This window comes from Centrocercus urophasianus, unplaced genomic scaffold (assembly GCF_019232065.1).
Source record: "Centrocercus urophasianus isolate 14NV4802_14NV808 unplaced genomic scaffold, USGS_Curo_1.0 seq_18, whole genome shotgun sequence".
In the NCBI taxonomy this organism is placed as follows: Eukaryota; Metazoa; Chordata; class Aves; order Galliformes; family Phasianidae; genus Centrocercus; species Centrocercus urophasianus.
Window position 1 is genome coordinate 22,108,251 of NW_024884733.1, and position 21,289 is coordinate 22,129,539.

The window sequence follows — 21,289 nt, forward strand, 5'->3', positions numbered from 1 at the left end:
GTGGAGGGCAGTGCAAGTTGTTTCTGTGATTCTCAAACTGGCTTATGCCAATCTAGCTTGTGTGTGAAGGATCTGCATTCAGAGAGCCTACAATAAGTACAGAATTATTAATACAGCAATGTACTCAATAGCTGAGACTGTGCCTGTTACCGGGGGGAGGGAGGGGAGAAAGCCACTACCCTTCTGCTATAAAGGATCTAAATGAGAATCAGGCTCAGACTTGTTTCATAGTGTAAATGCCCTGACCTGTTGTTCCCTACTTTATAACACAAATTCAGCTATAATCAATTATAGCTTGAAATGCTCCTTAAATATAGAGAAAAATCCACAGCACATGCAAAGGCCCCTGACAGTCTGATGCAATAAAGCAGAGCAGGAAACTCCCTTTTCCTTTTAAAGGCTGAGTTTAAATCCTTCCACAGACATATGCAGTTGCTGTGCTGTTTACTGCTAACCTTGAATTCACATTAACAAGTGCATCAAACTTTCCCTTCCCCTTGGAGTGCTCAGTGTAGGAACTCTTCTGACAGTAGCTGCACGTCCTCCTCTCTTCACATTTTATCATGGAGCATTCCCTCCTAATCAATACAGGTCAACTTGGGATCCCAGAGGGATCCACAGTGAAAACTGTTGACATCAACAGGTCAAGAATAGACAATATATGATTTATATACAGCAGAGAGCAGAAAACATAAGCAGGAGAAGGATTCCAAATTCTCAGCTGGTGTAAATCAACACATCTCCAGATTTATACCAGCTAAAAACAAGGCAAGAAAACAAAACAAAAGAAAATAAGCATTCTTAATGACCTAAGACATGCAAACAAGACCTCATTATAGCACTGTCCCACTGAGATGCTGTGACACAGCCAGGATGGTACGACAGGGAGGCTTCTCACTGACCTCTATTCCTTGCCAAGGCCAGCCAGGACATAGAGTGGACAAAAAGGAAGAGAAAACCTGCTTTGTTCTTGATTTCAGCAATCATCAGATAAACGTCCCCTTCTCTTCAGTCGCGTGCCATTGAAGAACGAAACGTTTCACGCCAGAAGAGGGCACTTGAACTACAGGCAACACAATATGTGCTGCTGGTGCTGACCCAGGCAGGGATCTGGGGATGGAGAGACCACTTCTTTCAGCCCAATCTGGCTGCACTGTGATGTGCAAAGAGGCACCAGGCTCCTGGGCCTCTGCAGAGTCCTCTTCAGAGAGGGCCCTGAGCACTTATCCTCGCTACTTGTGCTGCCTTGACCTTGCTGAAGGTACACTCACCATGCAAAGACCTGGAGCCTGTGCTCTAGGGTCGTGCAGGCTCTGCATGGGGGCCAGGTCTATTTTGAAATAGCAATTAATTGCCCCACCCACAATGCATCAAATTATATCCTGTCCCTGTTCTTGCTTTTATTCCAGTAAAATGGATTATGTGCCTAGTGAAATTCTCCCTACGATGGAGCTTTTTACAGCAGGGCTCCCTCTCCTGCCCCCAAATACAATCATAGAACCACGAAGGTTGAAAAAGACCTCTGAGATCATCCAGTCCAATTGTCCAGCTATCTCCAGTATTTCCCACTAAACCATGTCCCTCAGTGCAACAAGACCTTCTGGTGCATAATAACATAAACTTCATCCAGTTTTTTTCCCCATCACTGGCCTTAGTTGAGTCTCTCTTTTGCTCAGCTACCTACTTCTAGAAATCTTGCCCAAACTGAGAACTGTTTCTTTGCCAATTTTAGCTAACACCAAAAAAATCAGCTCAGTGTGGTCAGTGTGTATGACATACACACACTGGTTGCCCATCAAAAGGGCCCTAAAGCCAAAGACTGCCTTTTTCCAATTGTACCAGCTGCTTCAATACAAGGCTGATCTCCTTACAAACCTTACTTGTAGGAGCACATACATGGGTATACAACCCTCCAAACATATTTTGTCTCCTTGAAAAAATCTTGCCAGCAGCACAAATTTCAGACATTATGCAAAAAACCAAACCAAACCAAAACAAACAAAAAAAACCCTGAATCATAGGCAAGAAAGACCAGAAGAGATGAAGAAAAACAAACGGAATGATACAGCAAGTCTGAGAAGTTAGGTCTGCCTTGGAGAATTTTGTTTCTTTTCTGTGGTGTTCCCTATGATGAATCTCAAGCCACTTTTTTTTCTTTGAGGTAACACTAGCACGGAGTAACAGCTAACACATCTGAACCAGTCCATAAACTCCCATTCCATCTATCTGTACCACCTCATTCTCAGTGTCTCTCCCAGAGTGGCTAGTCCTCTGCATCTCCAAAGTTTCCAGACACATAAATAAACCAAGCACGGATAAACTGGGACTAAAGATCTGTTTCTCAGAGAAATCTGGCAGCTGCCTCAGTTTATTGGCAGTTCATTTATCATCTCAAGAAAAATATTGATGGTTCTGGAGACACAGGTCCTTTCTGCATCCTGGTTGAAGGAAGGCTGCCCTTCTAGGCAGGCTTTGGAAGGAAAGTCAATGCAACAAATTCTACTTGGCAGACACATGAAGGATGTGATGCAAACAGGAATCATTAAGAGAGGAAGAATGGGCACTAGGATGATAACTCTATTGGCCCAAGGAGGGCCCAACCTAACATACCTCATGGATATCACAGCAAGAATATGAGAATGTGCAACTCCTAACTAACAAAATCATGGGCTGCTTCTCAAAGTGAGTTATTACTGCTACACAGTTCAAAACAAGGAGTTTGAAGCCGTATTCTGCCACCAGGACCAACCACTTATCAGACCTTGGAAAAAATCCAAAGAAAAATATCACTTTATGCATGTCCTCCAACACTGTTTCAGCCAACTATCTGCAGAAACTTGTTCAATGTGAGCTTTTGCTACATGCAACAATCTACTGCTTGCAGATCCCTCTCTGCTACACAAGAGATCTCAAGTAGCCAACCTGCAAGCTGGAATTTGGAGGGTCTGGGAAACAAAGAAAGGATAAATGGGCTGTTACCTATCATTTGGTCTTTTTTTTGGCATCAGATGACAGCTTCTGGTTTAATAAAAGTTGCTTGGATTTAGAGAAAGAAATAACTGGTCTGACAGAACCATATATGCAAACTGACCGTGGGAGTATGTAATCCAGGAGTTGATTTGCTGAGAAAGAGTGATGCACACCAACCATAATGACTGAAAATATAGTATTTGGGATGTTGCTTTAAAACAGTAAATTTCAAAAGCCCTGTATTCCCTCAGCAGTAGTTGATTCCTGGGCTCTCTTCACCAGACTGCAAAAACTCCAGCCTATGATCAACAGAAATTAAATTATCTTAACAGACTTTGAATCCCTCTCAAGTTTAGGAAATGGGAGAGTACAGCAGAACACACAAAGATGGACATGAGGAAGTGGACACATAATGATTGCAGTGTGTACTCTGAACCTGAAAAACAATTCTCTTATGTTGGTGCTTGTATCTTTATCCTGAGCACAAGCAATAATCGCAATGTACAGCAAATACAAACCCTGCTCTTGGAGTCACTGGAGTTGATTCTCCATTGCTTAGCAACTCATGTGGTTGTGGATACCTGGAAAGAAAGTGCTAAGACAGTACATCAACTCCAGAAATGAAAGAATGACTTTGATCTAGAAATGTTCCTTCACTCATAGTGTATAGGATAAGTACTCAGAGAATAACTATGTTGGCTAGGAGACTTCAAATAAGAGAAAATGAGGACTGAGCCCCATGGGGAAAGCAGATGGCATCAATGCCACTTCTGGTGTAGCAATTAGGAGTCACAAAAATAACATTTGCAGGTAGTAGGCTTAAAACAAACAAGACAGTGCTAAGCTGTGGAAATCCCTGGCAAGGAGTGCTGTGGATACTAAACATTTATAGAGGTTCATTGGAGACATCCATTTGAGTGTTCCTACAGATGATAATCAAAATCCCTGGGTCTGGTATTCCAAACCACTAATTGCTCAAAGCAATTCTCAAAGGGAGAATATTCGGGGGAAGTATCATTATTTGCTTATTCTATTATTATATTCTCAGGCATCTGCTTTTGGCCTCTGTCAGAGACAAGACACAGCAGAGGACTGATTTGGATCTGAGCTGATTCTGGGCTGTTCTGTTATGAGATGAGACATGAGAGAATCAGCTCCTCCTGATCTTACAGAAACACAAAGGTGACTCTCCTGAATATTACTTCAAAGATGCAGGTTATCTTTACTTTCTGACTGAGGCATGTTCAGACTTTCCTGATCTGAACCCTGAGCAAAATGTCAGGGTTCTTGGTTGCAAGAAAAGCTATTGGCTTGGGGTGACCATGTAGTGGCATTGGCTTAATGTGTATTCATTTCACCCATGCACTCTACCTGCCAGGCTTTTCGCCCCTTTCACGGTAGCTTGATGGAAAAGGGGCATCTGCTTCTCAGGATACAATGACATATCCTTTGCTAAGGATTTCAGTGATATTAGGGATAAAAATTTGTAGAGAAAAGGAAAGCGAAGGGAAGTCTTTCCTCATTAATAACAGGCAATGAAGGCAGTGAGATGTGGGATCCGTTTCCTTGACTATCATGCCTACTGTCTTCCTCTGGTTTCTAACAATAGAGATGCAGCTGTCCCTACTAGGGAGATTAATTTTGGTCTCTGTACTCATTCAGGCAGCTATTTGTCATGAAACTTGTAGGAACGTAATATCTCTGAGACCTTCATCACTGTCAAATTCAGTTGCAATTGGTCAAGCAACTGAGACAGACATACACATACAGCAAGACACTAATTTCTTTGCTGAGTTCCCTAAAACATATCTCTGATTCCCTTTCAGGAAATTGGTATGAGGAACTAAGGAAGTAGTAGTAAAAAATAGCTTCTGCTCCTGCCCTAGAATTCCCTTCAATCACACAAAAAAACCACCCTGCTGAGCCTCTAGGTGGAAAAAATATAAAAGAAAGAAGCAATAGTTTCACTGAAAGAAAGCACACAGTGGGTAAGAAACAGAAATTGGGTGTGTCTGAACAATGAAACACCTCTTGTGAAAAATCAGATGGGACAACAAGAAGTCATGGAGGCATTGTTGCAACAAGGCGCAGTGGTAATGACCTAAAGTCACAAACAAGATGGATCAGCAGAGGGCAAGATACCCAGCCAGAAGCAGGAAAGATGACAAACATGGAGACACACAACCACCATTACAGGCTGGCAGGAAAGCACAGAGGTCTATCGAAGAGACATTACAATTTTTTCTGTTTATTGCTTTTTGAAAAACACCTCATTTTGATTATCTTTTTCTTATTCCCATTGACATTTGGGAAAGCTCCAAAGCACATCACTGGCGGAAGCCCTCTCCCAACTTCAATCTTCAACCCACAGATGTTACTCTTTAGTCATATTAAGCACTCCCCTCAGACATTTCCAACAAATCGTTAATATCTTTTAAGCCTTGCTCTCCATTGCCTTTCAGATTAGCCTTGCCCTTTCCTTTGCACTTAAGTTTAGCAAGTGTTACTAATAGGAATTTAACATTTACCAAAGAATTATTTTAACTACATGCCTAATAGCATTTGTGTAGCATTCTGAATACCCAAGAGCCTCACTATCAGTTCCATATGCTTAGTTTTGTCAAAGTTGCTGATAAGACAATGGAAAAATACAAGTTTACAGAAAAGCCAGTCCAGAAGAGAAACATTCAAGACCTTGATCCAGTTACAAAAGGAATAGCAGTGCCTAGAGGGAGCTTTCCTTTTGTTTCTATTAGCCACAACTCTTCAATCCCTTATGTAAATCAACCTCCTAACCATTCAGTTAGGAGAAAGCATCACTTGTGCCTGGATGAAGTTATTTTCTACCATGGGTAAAAGAAATAGTAGTGAAAAAATATAGCATTATTTATTACTGACAGGCAAATGATTTTTTTATACCACCAACAAAAACGTTTTGAGTTGTAGAGATTTGTCCACTAGTTTAGCTGGTCTTACAGCAACCACAAGTCATTGATAGCTCAGATGGAAAGCACTGGGGAGGATTTCAATCAGTAAAGCCTCAGTGCCAGTCTGGCATGAGTTAGCATGCAGTCTCTCAAGAGAAACCCCAAAGGCTGAATTAGATACAAGATCATTTTTGGAGTTGGGCTTCTTCATCTTGGCTGGCTAATATGTATCAGACTTCTCATGTCACTGGATACAGCCCTACCTGGGCCAAAGAGCACATTCTCTGCCAGCACAGAATAGAACACAGCTGGCCGAAAGTAGGGTCACTATTTGCACGTGTGCTTCTGTAAGATGCTTCTCCTCCTAATGTCCACAAGGTCCCTATTCCCAACTAGGCTTGAAAATACTGAGAGCTCTCAAGTCTGACCTGCTCACCTTCCTTCCCCCCAGAAAGCCATGTGAACGCTTACTGAACAGAAGGTATGCAGAGCACCCAGACGAGGGGAGAAATGGACCAAGTATGTAAAACCACTCTGAATACAGCTGCTACCTGCAAGATTGTTTCCCATCCACATGCGTGGAATTTGATGGCTGGCTCCCAGCCAAAAAGAAACAGGAATAATATGGTTAAATCCTCAGGAAATGCTTTGAAGATACCTTCCACGGCTGATATGCTATACTACTGAAAAAAATATACCTTTCTCTAAAAGAAAAAAAAAAAATAAAAATCCTCACCTTTGTAACACTTTGCACTTTTATAGTATCTCTCATGTGAGGCTATCAAAGCACTTTGGGATACACATGCTCAGAAATCCATTGCAAAAATTACAGATATTCCTAATCCGACTGTAGTCACTTGCCTTAATTTCCATTTCTTTACTGACACTCCCAGATGGTGTCTGCATAGATTGATACAGTCAATGCTACAGGCAACGAGATAAACAAACCTACATCCAAACATACCCTCCCTAACCCCCCCCAACTCCTCCTCTTAAATTATTTCTCTACAGCACTGTCCACTGTATTGAACTCTACAGAGGAAAGAGGTGTGAATACAGCAACACCGCACAATGCTTTTCAATTTGGTTACACTGCACTTCATTAAACAGACTTTGTCCGTTTCTTAATTTTCTTTGATCAGGTTCCCCTGTACATACCTGATATGAACAAACACACAGATTCCTTCTGGGTACGAGCCAACAGCTGCAACCCTGAAAAATATCAGCTTCTTATATCATTAACTGAGTTTCCATGGTGCCCTGGGGCAGAGATATTGATGCTTGACAGCATTATCACTATAAAGTAACTTTACAACTCTATAATTTAACTCTATGCTTCCAGTAATATTAAGAGCATTTGAAATTGTGGCTGTAAACCTTGACACTCTTTCACACAGACTGGGGATTTGAAAGAGGATTTTGTTTTCTTTCCTCAAAGACAGCCGAAAACATGGCATTGAGAAAGAATCGAATACTGATGATGTGCAAAGAGGTCACTCTTAGGGAAATCTCTGCAGAATCAGGATTAATGCTATTTTTTTTTCATTTTCTTTTTTTTTCTTTTCTGCAACACACAGAAAAGAGCCTGTTTTCTAGGAGCTTAACAGAAGAAGTATAAAGAAGAAGACCTCTGGAGGACTTTTTCTGACTATACGCCTGACTTAGAAATCATCTTGGCAACAAGTTCTAACTCGAGTTCAAACATAAGCCACGCTGGGTAACCTCTGAGGAGCTCCCTCAGATTTATCAGCATAGCCTTGCATATCTCACTGGCTTTTGCTAGTAGTGTTGACTTTACTGGGTGGGAATGAACCTGCAAGGGCTATAATCTGGCACACGAGGATCTTCTAAGGATAGCACTAACACAGCTGCGAGGATCAAGGCAGGCAGCTGCTAAAAAAGAAAAAAGCTACTAATAGCCAAATACATTGCCCTAAAGGACTAGCAGATAGATGAAGCTCTAAAAGTTATAGATGATTTTACTATAATTGTTGTTTGCATACAGATTTCTTTTCTGCTGGACAGGCACTCAGTGAGATCCAAGTACTCTATAAGAAGAATCTGCATATAAGCAAATGACTCTTTTCTCTAGAGTATTTAACTTCTGACATCCCCAGAGGTCAAGCAGCAGGCTGGTAGCCTGGAGAATAAGAGTAAAGCCAACTGGGTCCCAGCTGTCTCAATGGTCCAAGATTCAATTACCTGTTAGACATGTCAAGAGACTCCAACCAATCCAAGCTGTCATTCTGCATGTGCTGACAAGCGTGCACACAAGATGTAGCCACAAAGGCATCTTTTACGTCCATAAACATAGGAGTTCAGCAGTGCAACTGTACCCTGTTTAATGAATACAAAGCTTCCAGTTCAATATATACAGTGAAATGGCAAAAACAAGTTGTACCTTTACAAGTCTGTTCAGCTGCAGCATTAAAGTATCCAGCTCTTATCTCAGCTGTTTGTAATGTGATAAAACTTATCTTGGGATAACAGCAATAATGTCCATTTCTTCTTCAAATGTGACTTCCAAAGCATAGTTTTGTTTTGTTTCTTTTAAACAAAAGAAGTATCATTGAATCCCTTCTATATACTGAGGATACTACATCAAAGAAGTAAACTGATGTACTTAGAAAAGCCATACAAAGGGGAACTATTCCATCAGGCCCTGGTACAGGGTTCCAGTCTCCTGCTCCACTCAGAAGTGATGCCAACAGTAAATCTATATAAATAGATGATTAAAGACCTGTCTTTGGGTGGGACCTCTCCTATCTAGGGAAAGCTTACCATAAAAATAATACACAATGAAGCCAAGGACACACTGATAATTTGTGGCACCCACTCATCTTGATTATTCTCCCTACAGCTACCAGGCTACAGTCACACCAGTTCTTGCCTTGCCTCCATCATTTCTGTCTGCTACTTCTTGGCAAGGCTCAGGAGGAGTGAAACCTTTTATGCTCTCTTATGGGATGCCTGCTGTGCAGCAGGGATCCAGTTCAAACGCTCTAAAAAAAAATGAACCCAATAGATGTGAAAACTGTTGATGCGAGGCTCCTTTAGTGGCCACTCTTAGGTCAGGCTGTGACAGCTGCTGATCAGTGGCTATTGAGGAAAGCAATTCTGGGTGTGCTATCAGCAGCGCTCAGAGACCTGCAGCTGCAGATTCATCCTTCCTCCCCCTCTTTTATCCTTTGCTCCCTGCCCAGCTATGAAGCTGTTGTGTACCTAAGACAGCCCAGCAGCTGAGCTTCTGGGGGTGAATGCTATGGAACAGTTTACATGCCTCATGTCATAAGCCCAGTAAATACCTAGTAAAACATGGTATTTAATGGAAGCATATCAGCTCATGTTAAAGCTTCTTTACCTTGTGCTGAGCAAACTGTTGCTATGCTGCCTTTTTAATCAGTTACCACCAAATGTGTGTGTGTGTGAGAAGGGTTTTAAACATTCCTCTGTCCATTTACTTCCACACAACAAACTGACAAGCTTACAATCCTCTTAATATGGCTTTGAAACACAGCACATTCACTGTTATCTACAGCATGCTATCACAGGATATTCTGTGGAGCCAGGCTTATAGAACATATCCCTAATGTTTCTTGTAAACCAGGTACATATCAGTTAGGCACACCACCAGGTACATATGAACCTCTGAAAGAATGTATAACAGGATGTTCAGGAAGTTACACCCGATGCAATATTCTCATAGTACAAAGCACAAGAGGCACTCCAGCAAATATCACTGATATAATGCTAATTGATGCCTGAGACATTCATGTAACCACATTAGCTCTTTTTATTTTAGAAGAGAACAGAAATTCAGTGCTCCACAGAATGTTGTTATCCCACCACAGAGATCCCAAGACATAAACCCTCTGCACAGACTGATGGAAGGTCCTTCACTCCCAGATTTCCTTTAAAGTGAATTCTGCTCTTTGCTTTTATAGAACAAACCAGATGTAATCCCCTAAATGCTGAATCTTTGAGGTACAATTCTGACAACATCAGAATTCAAATAATGCTGTTCCACTGAATGTCTGTCTCCCATTTTCTTGTATGTAAGCTGTTCATTTATTTCAAGAATTACTGTACTTCAGCCATGCAAGTCTGAACAAAATGCATAATCTTATCCATAATCTTATCCATAATCTTATGTTTCTATAATAGAAACATATCTAATACAGACTCATGTAGAGGTTGTAATGTAGCTCCTAACCCCCAAGAACACAACAAAATTAAAAAAAAAACATACACTTTTACAATGTCATGAAAGGGGGGGGGGGGTACTTTGATCTTATTTGCCTTGAATGCTGTAAAGGAAAGGCTGACAGGTAGAATTACATGCCACCAGTGCAAACAGAAGACTATTCACAGTTTATTCAGCTTTCTCACCTGTCAGATGGGTTTATTTCTACCAGGCAACTCTAGAAAAATGTTAGGCTAGATGAATATTTTTGTAGATTCTCATTGAGCCAGTGTAGCTCACTGCTGAATATTGGGTATGGTCTCTGTAGTCTCTGTTCAAGACAGTGAGTTGCATAAATTCTGTGAGTTGCCCAATGTGGAAGTTGAATCACAGCCTGTAATTTTGAGGAAATTTGAGCAATACCAGCCATCCTGATCCAGGTTCTATGAAAAACAACAACAAAACAAAAACTGACAAAAAAAAAAAAAAAACAAAAAAAAACCCAAACAAATAAAAAAAAAAAAACCAAAACCAAAAACAAACAAACAAAAAACAAAACAAAACAAAAAAACCCAACATCAAAACAACTACAATAGCAAAAAAAAAACAAAAACAACAACAACAACCTCACAAACCAGTAACATCACTATGGGATGTTCATCATAAGAAATAATAATTTTTAAAAAGTCCTAAGAGGTAAGTCTTTGAAGGCAGATTTCCTGCATACTTTCCCTGCCAGTTCACAGTATTTGGGCTTGCTACATTTTCTTCATTTATTTGCTTGACTTGCTGTCTGCATGTAGTTAGATAGTTAACAGAAGCACGCCTGTCCTTGGAGGCCAATGTGAGTTGACTGGCTGTGCCTTTGGTTCAGGTCCATTAAAAAATCTGAGCATTAATTAATCACTGACTTGCAAATAGCTTGGAAGAGTTGTTCAGGCTAAATGGGAACGTTCTGCAATTGTTTTACTCTTGGTTACAGTCACTTCTGTGCGATGAAAACGTCTCCCTTGCCAGGATACAGCATGCATAAATCCAAGCACTCCTGTGCTAGAGCAGACAGGACCAGAATCTGCATCAAGCAGCTCCTTTTCTTTCTTTAACTAGGAAACTGCACACTTGAGGAAGAGCTGTCATAAGTAGCCCTCCTGAATCCCATTGAAAAGGCAATAATAAAATCTACCAGGGCAAAATGACAGCAAAGCATATGACATGGGCAGACAGCCTTCTGGAATCCTTCTGGAAAAAGAAACTGAGCCAGGATGACCTGCAGGTCATCAAGAAAAACATACTCAAGGGAATCATGATCACATTTGTATAGGGACTCTTCCCACTCCTCGCTGCAAAAGCTATTCTTGATAAATAAGAGGATAAATAAGCAGTTGTCAGTACAAAGAGTGCTAAGTGAGGAGGAAAATAAGAATAGAAAATAAGGCACATGTCTTACAAGGCCAAAATACCAACATAAGGAAATAAATATCTAAACCAACATGAAAATTTTGTCTTCAGTGGCAACATGCAGGCGTAATAGTCAAAATGACTGAAAAAAAGGACTTTGTATTCCAAATGCTCAAGACTTCTAACTCACCTTAACATATTCAGTCTCCTCTCCCAGATTTTACCTTCCATTCCAAAAGCTAAATCAAAGAACAACCATGCAAATGATTCAGAATTATTTTCCAAAAGCTACCAAGATAGAACGACAAAATGAAACAAGATATTCAGGCTTAAAGTATAGGCAATGGTTATTTGATTGAGGACCATTAAAAAAAAAAGAAAGATAAAAACAGGTCAATTCTAAATTCTAAAACACCACAATTCTATAAACTGTTGGATACAGTGAGATAGCCAGATGGATACGTGCCTTTTCAACAGCGAGACAACGCACCTACAAGTCCTCAAAAATGGGGACGACTTTTGCTTTATTTGTAGAGCTCGCTTTCCATTTCTTTGTCAACCAGTATTAAAGATCTGGCTCTGAGGCAGCTGCAGAACCTAATGAACACTTTAGAGCCTTTTGGCAGCAGTTCAAAGGCAGAGAAGTTATTTTAACTCAGTACCAAAGATGCACTTTCAACTTGCTATTAAAACAATAATACAAATGCAGGTATAATGAGAGTATAAGGAGAGAAATGAAGAAAGAAATAGAAGATTGTGGAAAGGAATGGATCAGAGGCTCTCCAGGACTTGTTTGCATAGTAAGTGTGTGAGACAATCTCCTACAAGAGGGAAATGGTTTATTTGATCTAATGCGCCTTTCTCTTCTTGAATTTCCATAGTATGGAGAATCAATATGAGGGAAATTAAAGCATCAGGAGCAGACTCACATTTCCACTTGTGTGTCCCTATCTCAGCAAACTCTTATTGAGATAGAAGTATTTACCTTAAGTGCTCAGTTCACGTGCTCTGCAAGAAGAGGCAGGATTTCAAAAGGATACATGCTTCTTCTGTGTAAGGGACAGCAGCAGTAGTTCCACCCACGATGTAGCTGTAGAATGAGACTTCCAGGGTGTAGCAGTAGGACGTATCATTTAACAGCCCACCAAGAAAACGCCGGCCTGTCCCTGCTTTCACAGCATCTCGGTTGAAGGATGTACTGGACTGCCAGGGAAAGAACACAGAGACATGAAGGGAGTTCATGAGTGGAACAAGGAAAGGGTTGGGAAGCAGACTGTTAAAATAGAAAACAGTGAAATTCACATTGCCAAATCTCAATTACGTTATTTGAGACTGTAATATTTTTCCAGCGGTGGCCTGGAGAGACTATTAATGGAAATACGATTCTGGCACACAGAACTATAAATAAGGCCTTGCAAACTTTCACAAAATTAATCTCAGTTCACAAGTAAGATTACCTTTTCTTCTCCCCTTGTGGATAGCACTTAGAGAAAGCCTGTTGCATGTATGAGCTGAAAAAGAACACTTTAGATCCATCATTTCAAATGCTAAGCCATAAACACTATTTGGATATTGGGTTTCTTCTTTCTACTGCAATTCTCCTATACCTCAGCCATTCTCACCAGCCTGGAAGCTTTAAGCAAAGTAGAAATACAGCAGTATTTACATCTTAGTGAAACTTTCTCACCTAGGACATTTGACTGCTTCTTAAATTAGGTCACAGAAATTTCCACTTCACTAACTTAAGTGTTAACTGGGTGTTGCTCTCCCAGTGGAAAAATATACTGCACTGTTTTACAGCACTAGTAGCACAGTGTTAAACACTGTATTTTGTGCTATTACTGAGGAACTGACTTTAAGGACCATGCAGCTTTATGACTATTCATTTGGGGGATGAAGGGGAGGATTCCAAGTATTTCCAAAAACAAGTTTTAGCTCTCTTTTGAAGGCACGGCAGTACAAAAGGGACATGGTTGAATGGGGAAATATTCATAGAAGGTGGACTGTTGGACTGGCTTATTTTGGAGGTCTTCTCCAACCTTGGTGATTCCATTATTCTATCTGGATACCAAAGTGGAGCTCACCATTAGGTTAATCAAAATCTCAGAGCATGTTCTACCAAAGACATAAAAATGGAATTTGATTTCATTCTGGTTACCAGACCCTAATAACCACTAGACTAAGTCACTTTGGGTTAAGCACAACCTAATGATTGCTGAGGGGAGAGAAAGCCAACAAAAAACCCTATGCTTCATAGATCCAACTTACATTGGTTGCATAAGAAGCCTTTATATCTCCTGCTTTAAGACTTTTAAGTCTCCAGAGAAGAGAGAAGCAAAAAGGACCCTCAGCATATAGTACAGTTCAGTCATTGTTCCCATGGTGAACTATCTGAGCAACCGAGAGTTCTCTGACTGAGCCTTAAGACTTGTGTATTTTCTTATTAACATAATGTTAGCGTGTATCAAAACAAGGGAAAATAAGACTTCTTATCTTGTCTATAAAAAAATAACAAACAAGAGATGCAATCATTCAAAATGCTAAAATTCTATAGACCAACAGAAGCACACTAACACTGAAATGAGCAACAACTCTTGATGAATGGTGTATACCAAAAGATATGAAGAATGGAAATACCTGTAGGCTTATTAGCATTCTGAATGTTTTGAAGTCTCTCATGTTATAAAAAGGAAGGCTTTCCAGGTTAATTAGAATAAGATGGAATTGGGTTTCTTATTAGCATTATATGTAGGACTTTCTAAATGTGATACTGCCTGAGTGGTAACACAATATTGCAGAAAAAGGTTGCACTGAATTTATTCTGCTATATACGTATCCTATTTTTTTCCTTCAAATTGCCATTTGGAAGGAAATGCAATGGAAGAATCTTTCAGGATGGTCAGAATACTTGTGGGACAGAGAGCTAAGGCACTCTTAAGGACTGATGGGAAAATGAATTGTTAATTTGTTGTATGGAATAAAATACTTGGGGAAGTCTGGAAGAGGGAAAGTTTTCTGATCTCCTGCAATAGAAGCCTTCAAAAGACCAAGACCCTGAAACTGGAGGGAGCTGTATCTTGAGTTAAGATCAAAAACAGAAAGGAAGATGATCATACTCTGGAGATTTCCTCATAATGCAAGCACACTGATTTCAGTGGATAGAACTTCACGTTCAAACGAATGTCTATGGTGAAATATTTACTGTACTAAAGCATCAGCTGGTGAATTTGGGTGTGTGGAGCCAGCTCAAAATAAGAAGATAACGTGTCAGAACACAGTTACTGTGGTTTGTGAGCACGAGCATCACTCACAAGAAAAATGAGCTAAGTCTATTTCTCTGCTCAGCACAAGTAAAACAATGGAAATGTTGGAGAAGTGATTCAGGGCAGGCACTAGGACAAAAAACGCTCCTGTCATTTGGAAGCTGAGGTACTTACTGTCACTGAGTATCATAAAGATAGTATATTTACAAACAAATTGGACAAATATCTGCCAAGTATAATTCATCTTTCTTCGGAATCCAGTTTGGACTTGAGGTCCTTTTCCAGCTGTAATTCCCATAATTTCAGTCAAACTAGATAAAGGTTACTGGTTGAATTTCTCAGAGATGATTCTTGATATAAATCTTACATAATATTTTCATCACAGTTCTTGGCACAGTAAAGGAGGACCATGCCAACAAAATTTGCTGATGACACACTGTGGAATGAATCATCATTATGGAGGAGGCTCTGAATATCATACAAAAAAGCAGTGGGATGACTTTAAGGACCAAAGTGATAGTAGTCAGATGAAACTCAGCTACACAAGTGCCAGGTCGTGTACTCAGAGTCTAATAAAAAACAATCTCTGCTATAAGCTGAAACCTCATCAGCTGGAAATAGATGAAGAGAGCCTGATGTATTACTTCACTGAAGTGATTTTTGCTTTCTGGCAGAAAATAGCTCAGAAGTTGGATCTAGTTATTGGCAAAATTATACTTGCCATATTTCAGAAGTGAATCGTAAGTGGTTTAAGTAATTTAAAGGAGGATTTTTAGATAGCCAAGAAGAGAAAACAAAATTTGAACCTTTCCATAGTTTGGATTTTTTATAATGCTATTTGATGTTGTAATTTTCTCTTTTCTTTTTAAAGAAAAGTTCCAGTTTCACCTGTGCAGAATTATTTCAAATAGTGGCAATGGCATGAATTAAATCATCTGTTCATTTCCCTGCCAGGCAGTGCTGCAGTTCCCACAGGGGAAAAAAAAAAAAAGTCTCGAGTAGAAAGGAATATCTCTGATTTGACTGAAGTGGGTTGAGATAGTGAAATATAAAGTAACCCTTCCTAAAGTATGAACACATGCAGGTTTTGAAACAGTGGTTTTGGGCTTGGCTATAGAACAATGTTACAAGCAAGAATGTGATTTAATGTGTTAGAAGAAAATAAGAAAATTCCAGATTCAAGACAATTCAAGTAATGGCAAGGTCAGGCAGCAGGTACTTGCTTGAGTTCAATCTGTTACTGTCTCAACTCAAGATAAATGGAATGGAAAAATATGTAAGTACTGATTCCTGATCTTGGCAACTGATAATGCTGAAACAAAGGGGATAAAAATCCATGTATTATTATTGCAAGGAAATAGCCATTTGCCTGCACATTTATTTAATCAAACTTTACTCTGGGGAAGAAGGGACAACAAGATGGGGAAAGAATGTAGGTACCAATGTCAGAAAATGAGTCTATTGTTTCTCTTTGAGAGAATCTATTGCTGAAAACCCTTGGAAAGCTGAACTGAAGTCATCATTAAGCAAATGCACTGAGCAGGCACAGCAGGAGAACAGCTAAACAAATATTTATTTCTCTGAGGCTGAATCGCATGGGAGTGTCAACAACAGCAGCAGCAAAAAGCACAAAATCAGACGAGGCAGGGTTGGGGAAGAAAAACACCAAAGACTTTGAAGTTCTTAAACAGAGATATTTGTACAAAATCAACAGTAATTCATTATTAAAACACACAGATACGTTAAAGCTCACAGAAGGACTCTGCCTCCTAGTTTGTGTGAGAAAATTCAGTACACAAATTAGCCATCTTCAGGGTTAGGAGATGCGCCAAGTAATGATAATTCGCTGCTGAAGGAGTGGAAGAGGAAGGATGAAAGATTCCCTCACATTCTGGTGAGAAGAAATACACCAGAAAATGACACCTGGTTCTTACAAAATCGGGAACCTTGAGGTGTATCTAGCCACTCTCTGCATCTTAGGCATTTGTGACAGATTTCCCAGGCCGCCCTACCAGATCTCTACCAGAGATCTCCCTACCAGATCTCTAGACTACCTGGTCTAGTATTGAATGTGGAGGTTGGTGGCCCTGCATGTGGCAGGGGGCTTGGAGATTCATGATCCTTGAGGTCCATTCCAACCCTGGCCGTTCTGTGATTCTGTGATCTCATCCCTCTTCCCCATGCTCTGCTGAACCCTTTCTGTATGATTGATTTTCCCACTAGGAATGACAACGATCATCCAGGCAAACAAAGAAATTTGTAAACCAATCGGACAACTGTGGCAAAAAAAGATGCATGGGATGGAAACACAGGAAAAATCTGCACGTGAATTCTTTACTGGAGGAGTCCCCATGGAAAAACAAAATGAAACAAAACAAAACAAAACATTCTTAGCCTTTGGTCAGACTTCAGTGTGCTAGAATCCCTATCTCCAGGGCAATCTTGTCTCTTGGCTGGTAAGGACACTCGACCACAGTGACCCTCAGTGAATTCAACAGCTTAGGCAGCTGCAATACGGCTGATGGATATCCTTGGTTTCTCAGTGCTGCTCTGCTGTCCTGCTAGGATCTGTAGAATCAATGCCCTGAGCAGCCCATATTCACATTGCAAAGGCAAGCAGTTTACTATTTCTGCATGTCCATATCAAAGTACAAGAGGGACTCCAAAAGACAAAGAAGAAAAACAACAAAAGTCCGTATCTGAGACTGAATGTACCCAAGTCTGTCCTTTGACTTCCTGGTGCACACTGAGTGGTTCTGCTCAGTGCCTATGTGGCTTCACAGGGCATTTGTCCTGCTATAGCATCAGAAAGCCTAGGGTTGCACAAGAGGGAAAATAGGATGCACATCCAGTAAATGTGGGTCCACTGATCTGTGGAAAAAGAGATGCCAAAGAGGGCTGAAATACCATTCAGGCTCAGTGTCAAGCTGGAGATGGATGGCAGCATCAGTTCTACCTTTCATGGATGACAGGAGAAAGGGACATGGTACAAAAACTGTTGCTCTCTTATATAGAGCTATTGGGGAATGAATCTTTGTTTTCTTCTCAAGTTGCTCAACACATTAGAGAGAAAAAGGATCGAGGCATTAGCACAGTCAGACCTTACCAGGCTCCTACCATGGGAACCAGGCTATAGACTGTGCATCACTTACGATCAATCTTGAGACGTTTCTCTAACACAGCAAGAAAGGAAAATACAAAGTACAAGATGACTTAGAAAATGAATTAGGAGAGAAATCATCAACCAGACAGAAATCTGCTCACAATCTCTAATAGATTGAGAAAGATAAGTTTCTGATTTAACAAGGTCTAGGGGGTTCCTGTAATCCAACAGATACATTTTACCAGCTGTTCACATCTACTGAAGAACTATTGATTCTTTATGTGTCCGTGGAAAGAAGGAGCAAAGTGCATAGGGTTTCAAAAACTTAAGTTCTAGCAAGCTCACAAATGTTTTCCCAAAGATCACTTGTCTTTTCAAAGAGAGTATCTGCAAACTCAGAATAAGGAGATAGATCCTCCCATATGCCAGTATAGATAGCTGACGTAGGTCTAGTAACTTACAGAAAAGGAAGGAGCATGTTCAATTGTGTGCTCACAGAAGTCAGAGTATCTTGCTAGAAATCTTCCCTGGAGAAGAGCACAGACATAAAAACTTAGAGGATTCATAATTAAAGAATGGTTTCATATTACAACACATAATTAAAAATATGCTGGGTCACCTTATGCCATTTCCATTTGGGAAACGAGCTTTATTTCTCAACTGAAGCTATCTCTTCCTTAAAACAAAACAAAAAAACCCTCCACACCTTTTGTACATTTTGCAGTTGAGCAGTAAGCACTTTACCTACTGGGATAAACTGGGATTACGTATACAAATTGCTTCATTGCACAAGCAGTGGCCAAGTGTAAGCAGGACTAGGTTACAATCTCACCACAAATCTCTATTGATGCTGCTCTCTTAGCTGAAAAGCAAACTTTATTTCTAAAGCAGATCTGACCTCTATAAGCCCTCAACTCACCGCCCCAGTGTAGCAAAAAAAAAAAAAAAAAAAGGTGATAAAAAAAGTTAGTAGTTAGTGCTCTAGAGAAAAGGAATGACATAGTTGCCATCAAGGAAGAATAGACGTGCCGTTGGGAAATGGACTGGAGCCCAGATGATGTCAAATCTATCTCAATGAACAGTTTTACGCTACCAGCTGTAACTCACTCACTCCCATTTTCTAGAATGCTTTATTGAAGTCTGTGGAAGTTAGAAAGGGAGCACAGAAATGCACTGACTTGAAATCTTTTCTGCAGAAGACTGTAAATAGTGCAGTTACCAATTCTGACTCTTCTGTTAGCCCGTCCACAGGGTGCTGTAAGAGGGGTGCAACTGGCAGCTCACTTTTCCCATAGGGATAGAGCTAATTATTGCCATGGGACAGCCAGAACTCAGTGCTTCGAACCTGTCACTCTCACAGTTATTACCTCACCAAGCTATCTTACCAGCAGAACTGATCTCCTTACTTCTCCAGAAGCACTGAGAGACCTTCTCACTTCTAAAGCCAACTTAACTCTCTCCTCTTACCAGCTCCATTAACTCTCTTACAATACAAGACAGTGTACATGTTAGTGGGTTTTTTTGGTAATAGGCAACCAACTGTATGCCAGCTGGGTCTGGAGACATGGAAATCATGGCATTCAGAAGCCATCTCTCAATTCATTTCACAAAGAAGCTGCAGATAGCATCTGAAATGTAGATGGATTAAAAAAAAAGAATGGGAACACAGCTCAAAATTGCTCCTTGACTCATCTCACCTTGCAGCTTTGCCATATTTCTGATACACAGGAGAGAAATGCATTTCATTTCAAAATCATTCATGACCGATGAAATCTGGGAACAGGAGATTTTGAAAAGTTCAGGATCGTTTCATAAAAGGGATCACTCCTACTTGGAGGTTTTCCAGATTGTTTATGGACAGACGGGCTGGGTTGATATTCTTGTGGAAAGAGTTTTCTCACATCTTTCTGACAGTTCCACAGATAACAGCTTTTTGTTTCATAACTTCTGTGCCTGGTAGGGAGCACTGAGGTGATCAGAAAGCCTTGGGTTTAATAAGAAAATATTTTCTGAACTGGAAAAAAAAAGAATTCAATTTGTAGAAGTCTGAGGGAAGGCATACAGAGGAGAGCCGACATGGTTTGCCCAGAATTCCTAAGAACGTGAAAGAGAAAAGCCTGAAACTGAAATCTTAAAACAAATATTCTCAAATCTTAAAACGTTTTGACCAGCTCTATTCCCTGGTTTATTTTAATTTCTTCTTACTGCTTGTAAGGAGCATCAGCATCACACTGCAGGAGTACCATGAACACAACCTGTCTAGCACCACACTCTCAGGTTTTAAAGCTCAGTTCTCCTCAGAGAAATAACAGTTTAAAAGTACTTTGTAACCACACACACATCTGCTCCCTCAGGGTCTCCATTATTCCTCCAATGTTTGTGAAGGATACCAACATCTTTCCTTCAACCCTCCCAAGTGTCTTTCAGTCACGCCTGCTTGAACTTGCTGACAAAAACCCACATTTGCATGGCCATTATCAGAGGAGCTAGAAGGAGGGAGCTTTACAGGCTACAGGCTCTCAGTTCATGCCTCAAAACTAAATCTACCAAATTAGCTTTTCTTTTAAGATAGAAAACCAACTGGGTTTCATGCTTCATGGTTTTAGCTGTTCACCTGTGAGAAGTGCACTTGACTTCTCCCAGCTGGTAATCTGTGCTCCCTTCCATACAGTGCTCTGCTGCCTCTCTCTGCACCTTGGACCAGTTACGCTGGCAGCACCAGCATGGGCATTTGGCCTGTTTTAACATTCCCCAGAACCCATCCACATGCACTGAAATGGGTTGTACATACAGCTCCCACCTCCTCAAGCAATACAGCACCAAAGTGCACCCCTACTAAGCAAAGTGGATAGATACTTGTAAGGGATCTGCGCATGCTTCTTGCTAATGATGAGAAAAAAAAATCTGCTTTCCTCTCTCCTCCTCTCTTTCTTTTTTAAAAATAAAAAATAAAAAAATAAATGCAACCTCTGCTTCCCAGAGAACATCCTTCCCCAAAGATGCCAAAGCTGGCATTTTCTAGTCCAAGCTCTACAGAATAATCACCCCATTTAGAAAATAACTTGTGTCTCTGGAGTTCTCACTTTCCCTATTTGTCAGTAGAAAATGAGATGTTTCCACAAAATATACAGTAAAATAGCCTTCAGCAGTAGCGTGCAATGTTTCTCTTTACAATAGTTTTATGAGCATGTATGCAGTCTCCTGGGAGTGCTTTCATAATCATTTATACAAATGACAGAAACTTAGGACAATGAGAAGCAGAAAGGGAAATACAACCATCACACATGCAGTTGCTTTGAATACTCTGCAAAAAAAAGTGGTTTGTTCTGTGGCAGAGACGTTCTGCTCTCCTCTATCCAGAACAGGAGATTACAACTCTTCCTGAGGAGATGTTGTATACACTACATCCAGTCCTCCCATACTCTCTGACTACTCCAGAAACAGT

The 21,289-nt window shown here is 40.4% G+C and overlaps 1 protein-coding gene across 2 annotated transcripts in view; it reads right to left on the reverse strand.

The window, feature by feature from the left end:
• LOC122160553 (cytosolic carboxypeptidase 6-like) overlaps nucleotides 1–21,289 on the reverse strand; it is a 145,597-nt gene that overhangs the window by 69,366 nt on the left and 54,942 nt on the right. For both annotated transcript variants that reach the window (XM_042819163.1, XM_042819162.1), the window contains exon 3: nucleotides 12,519–12,681. In XM_042819163.1, coding sequence (XP_042675097.1) covers nucleotides 12,519–12,681 — 163 coding nt within the window. The remainder of the gene's footprint in view (nucleotides 1–12,518; nucleotides 12,682–21,289) is intronic.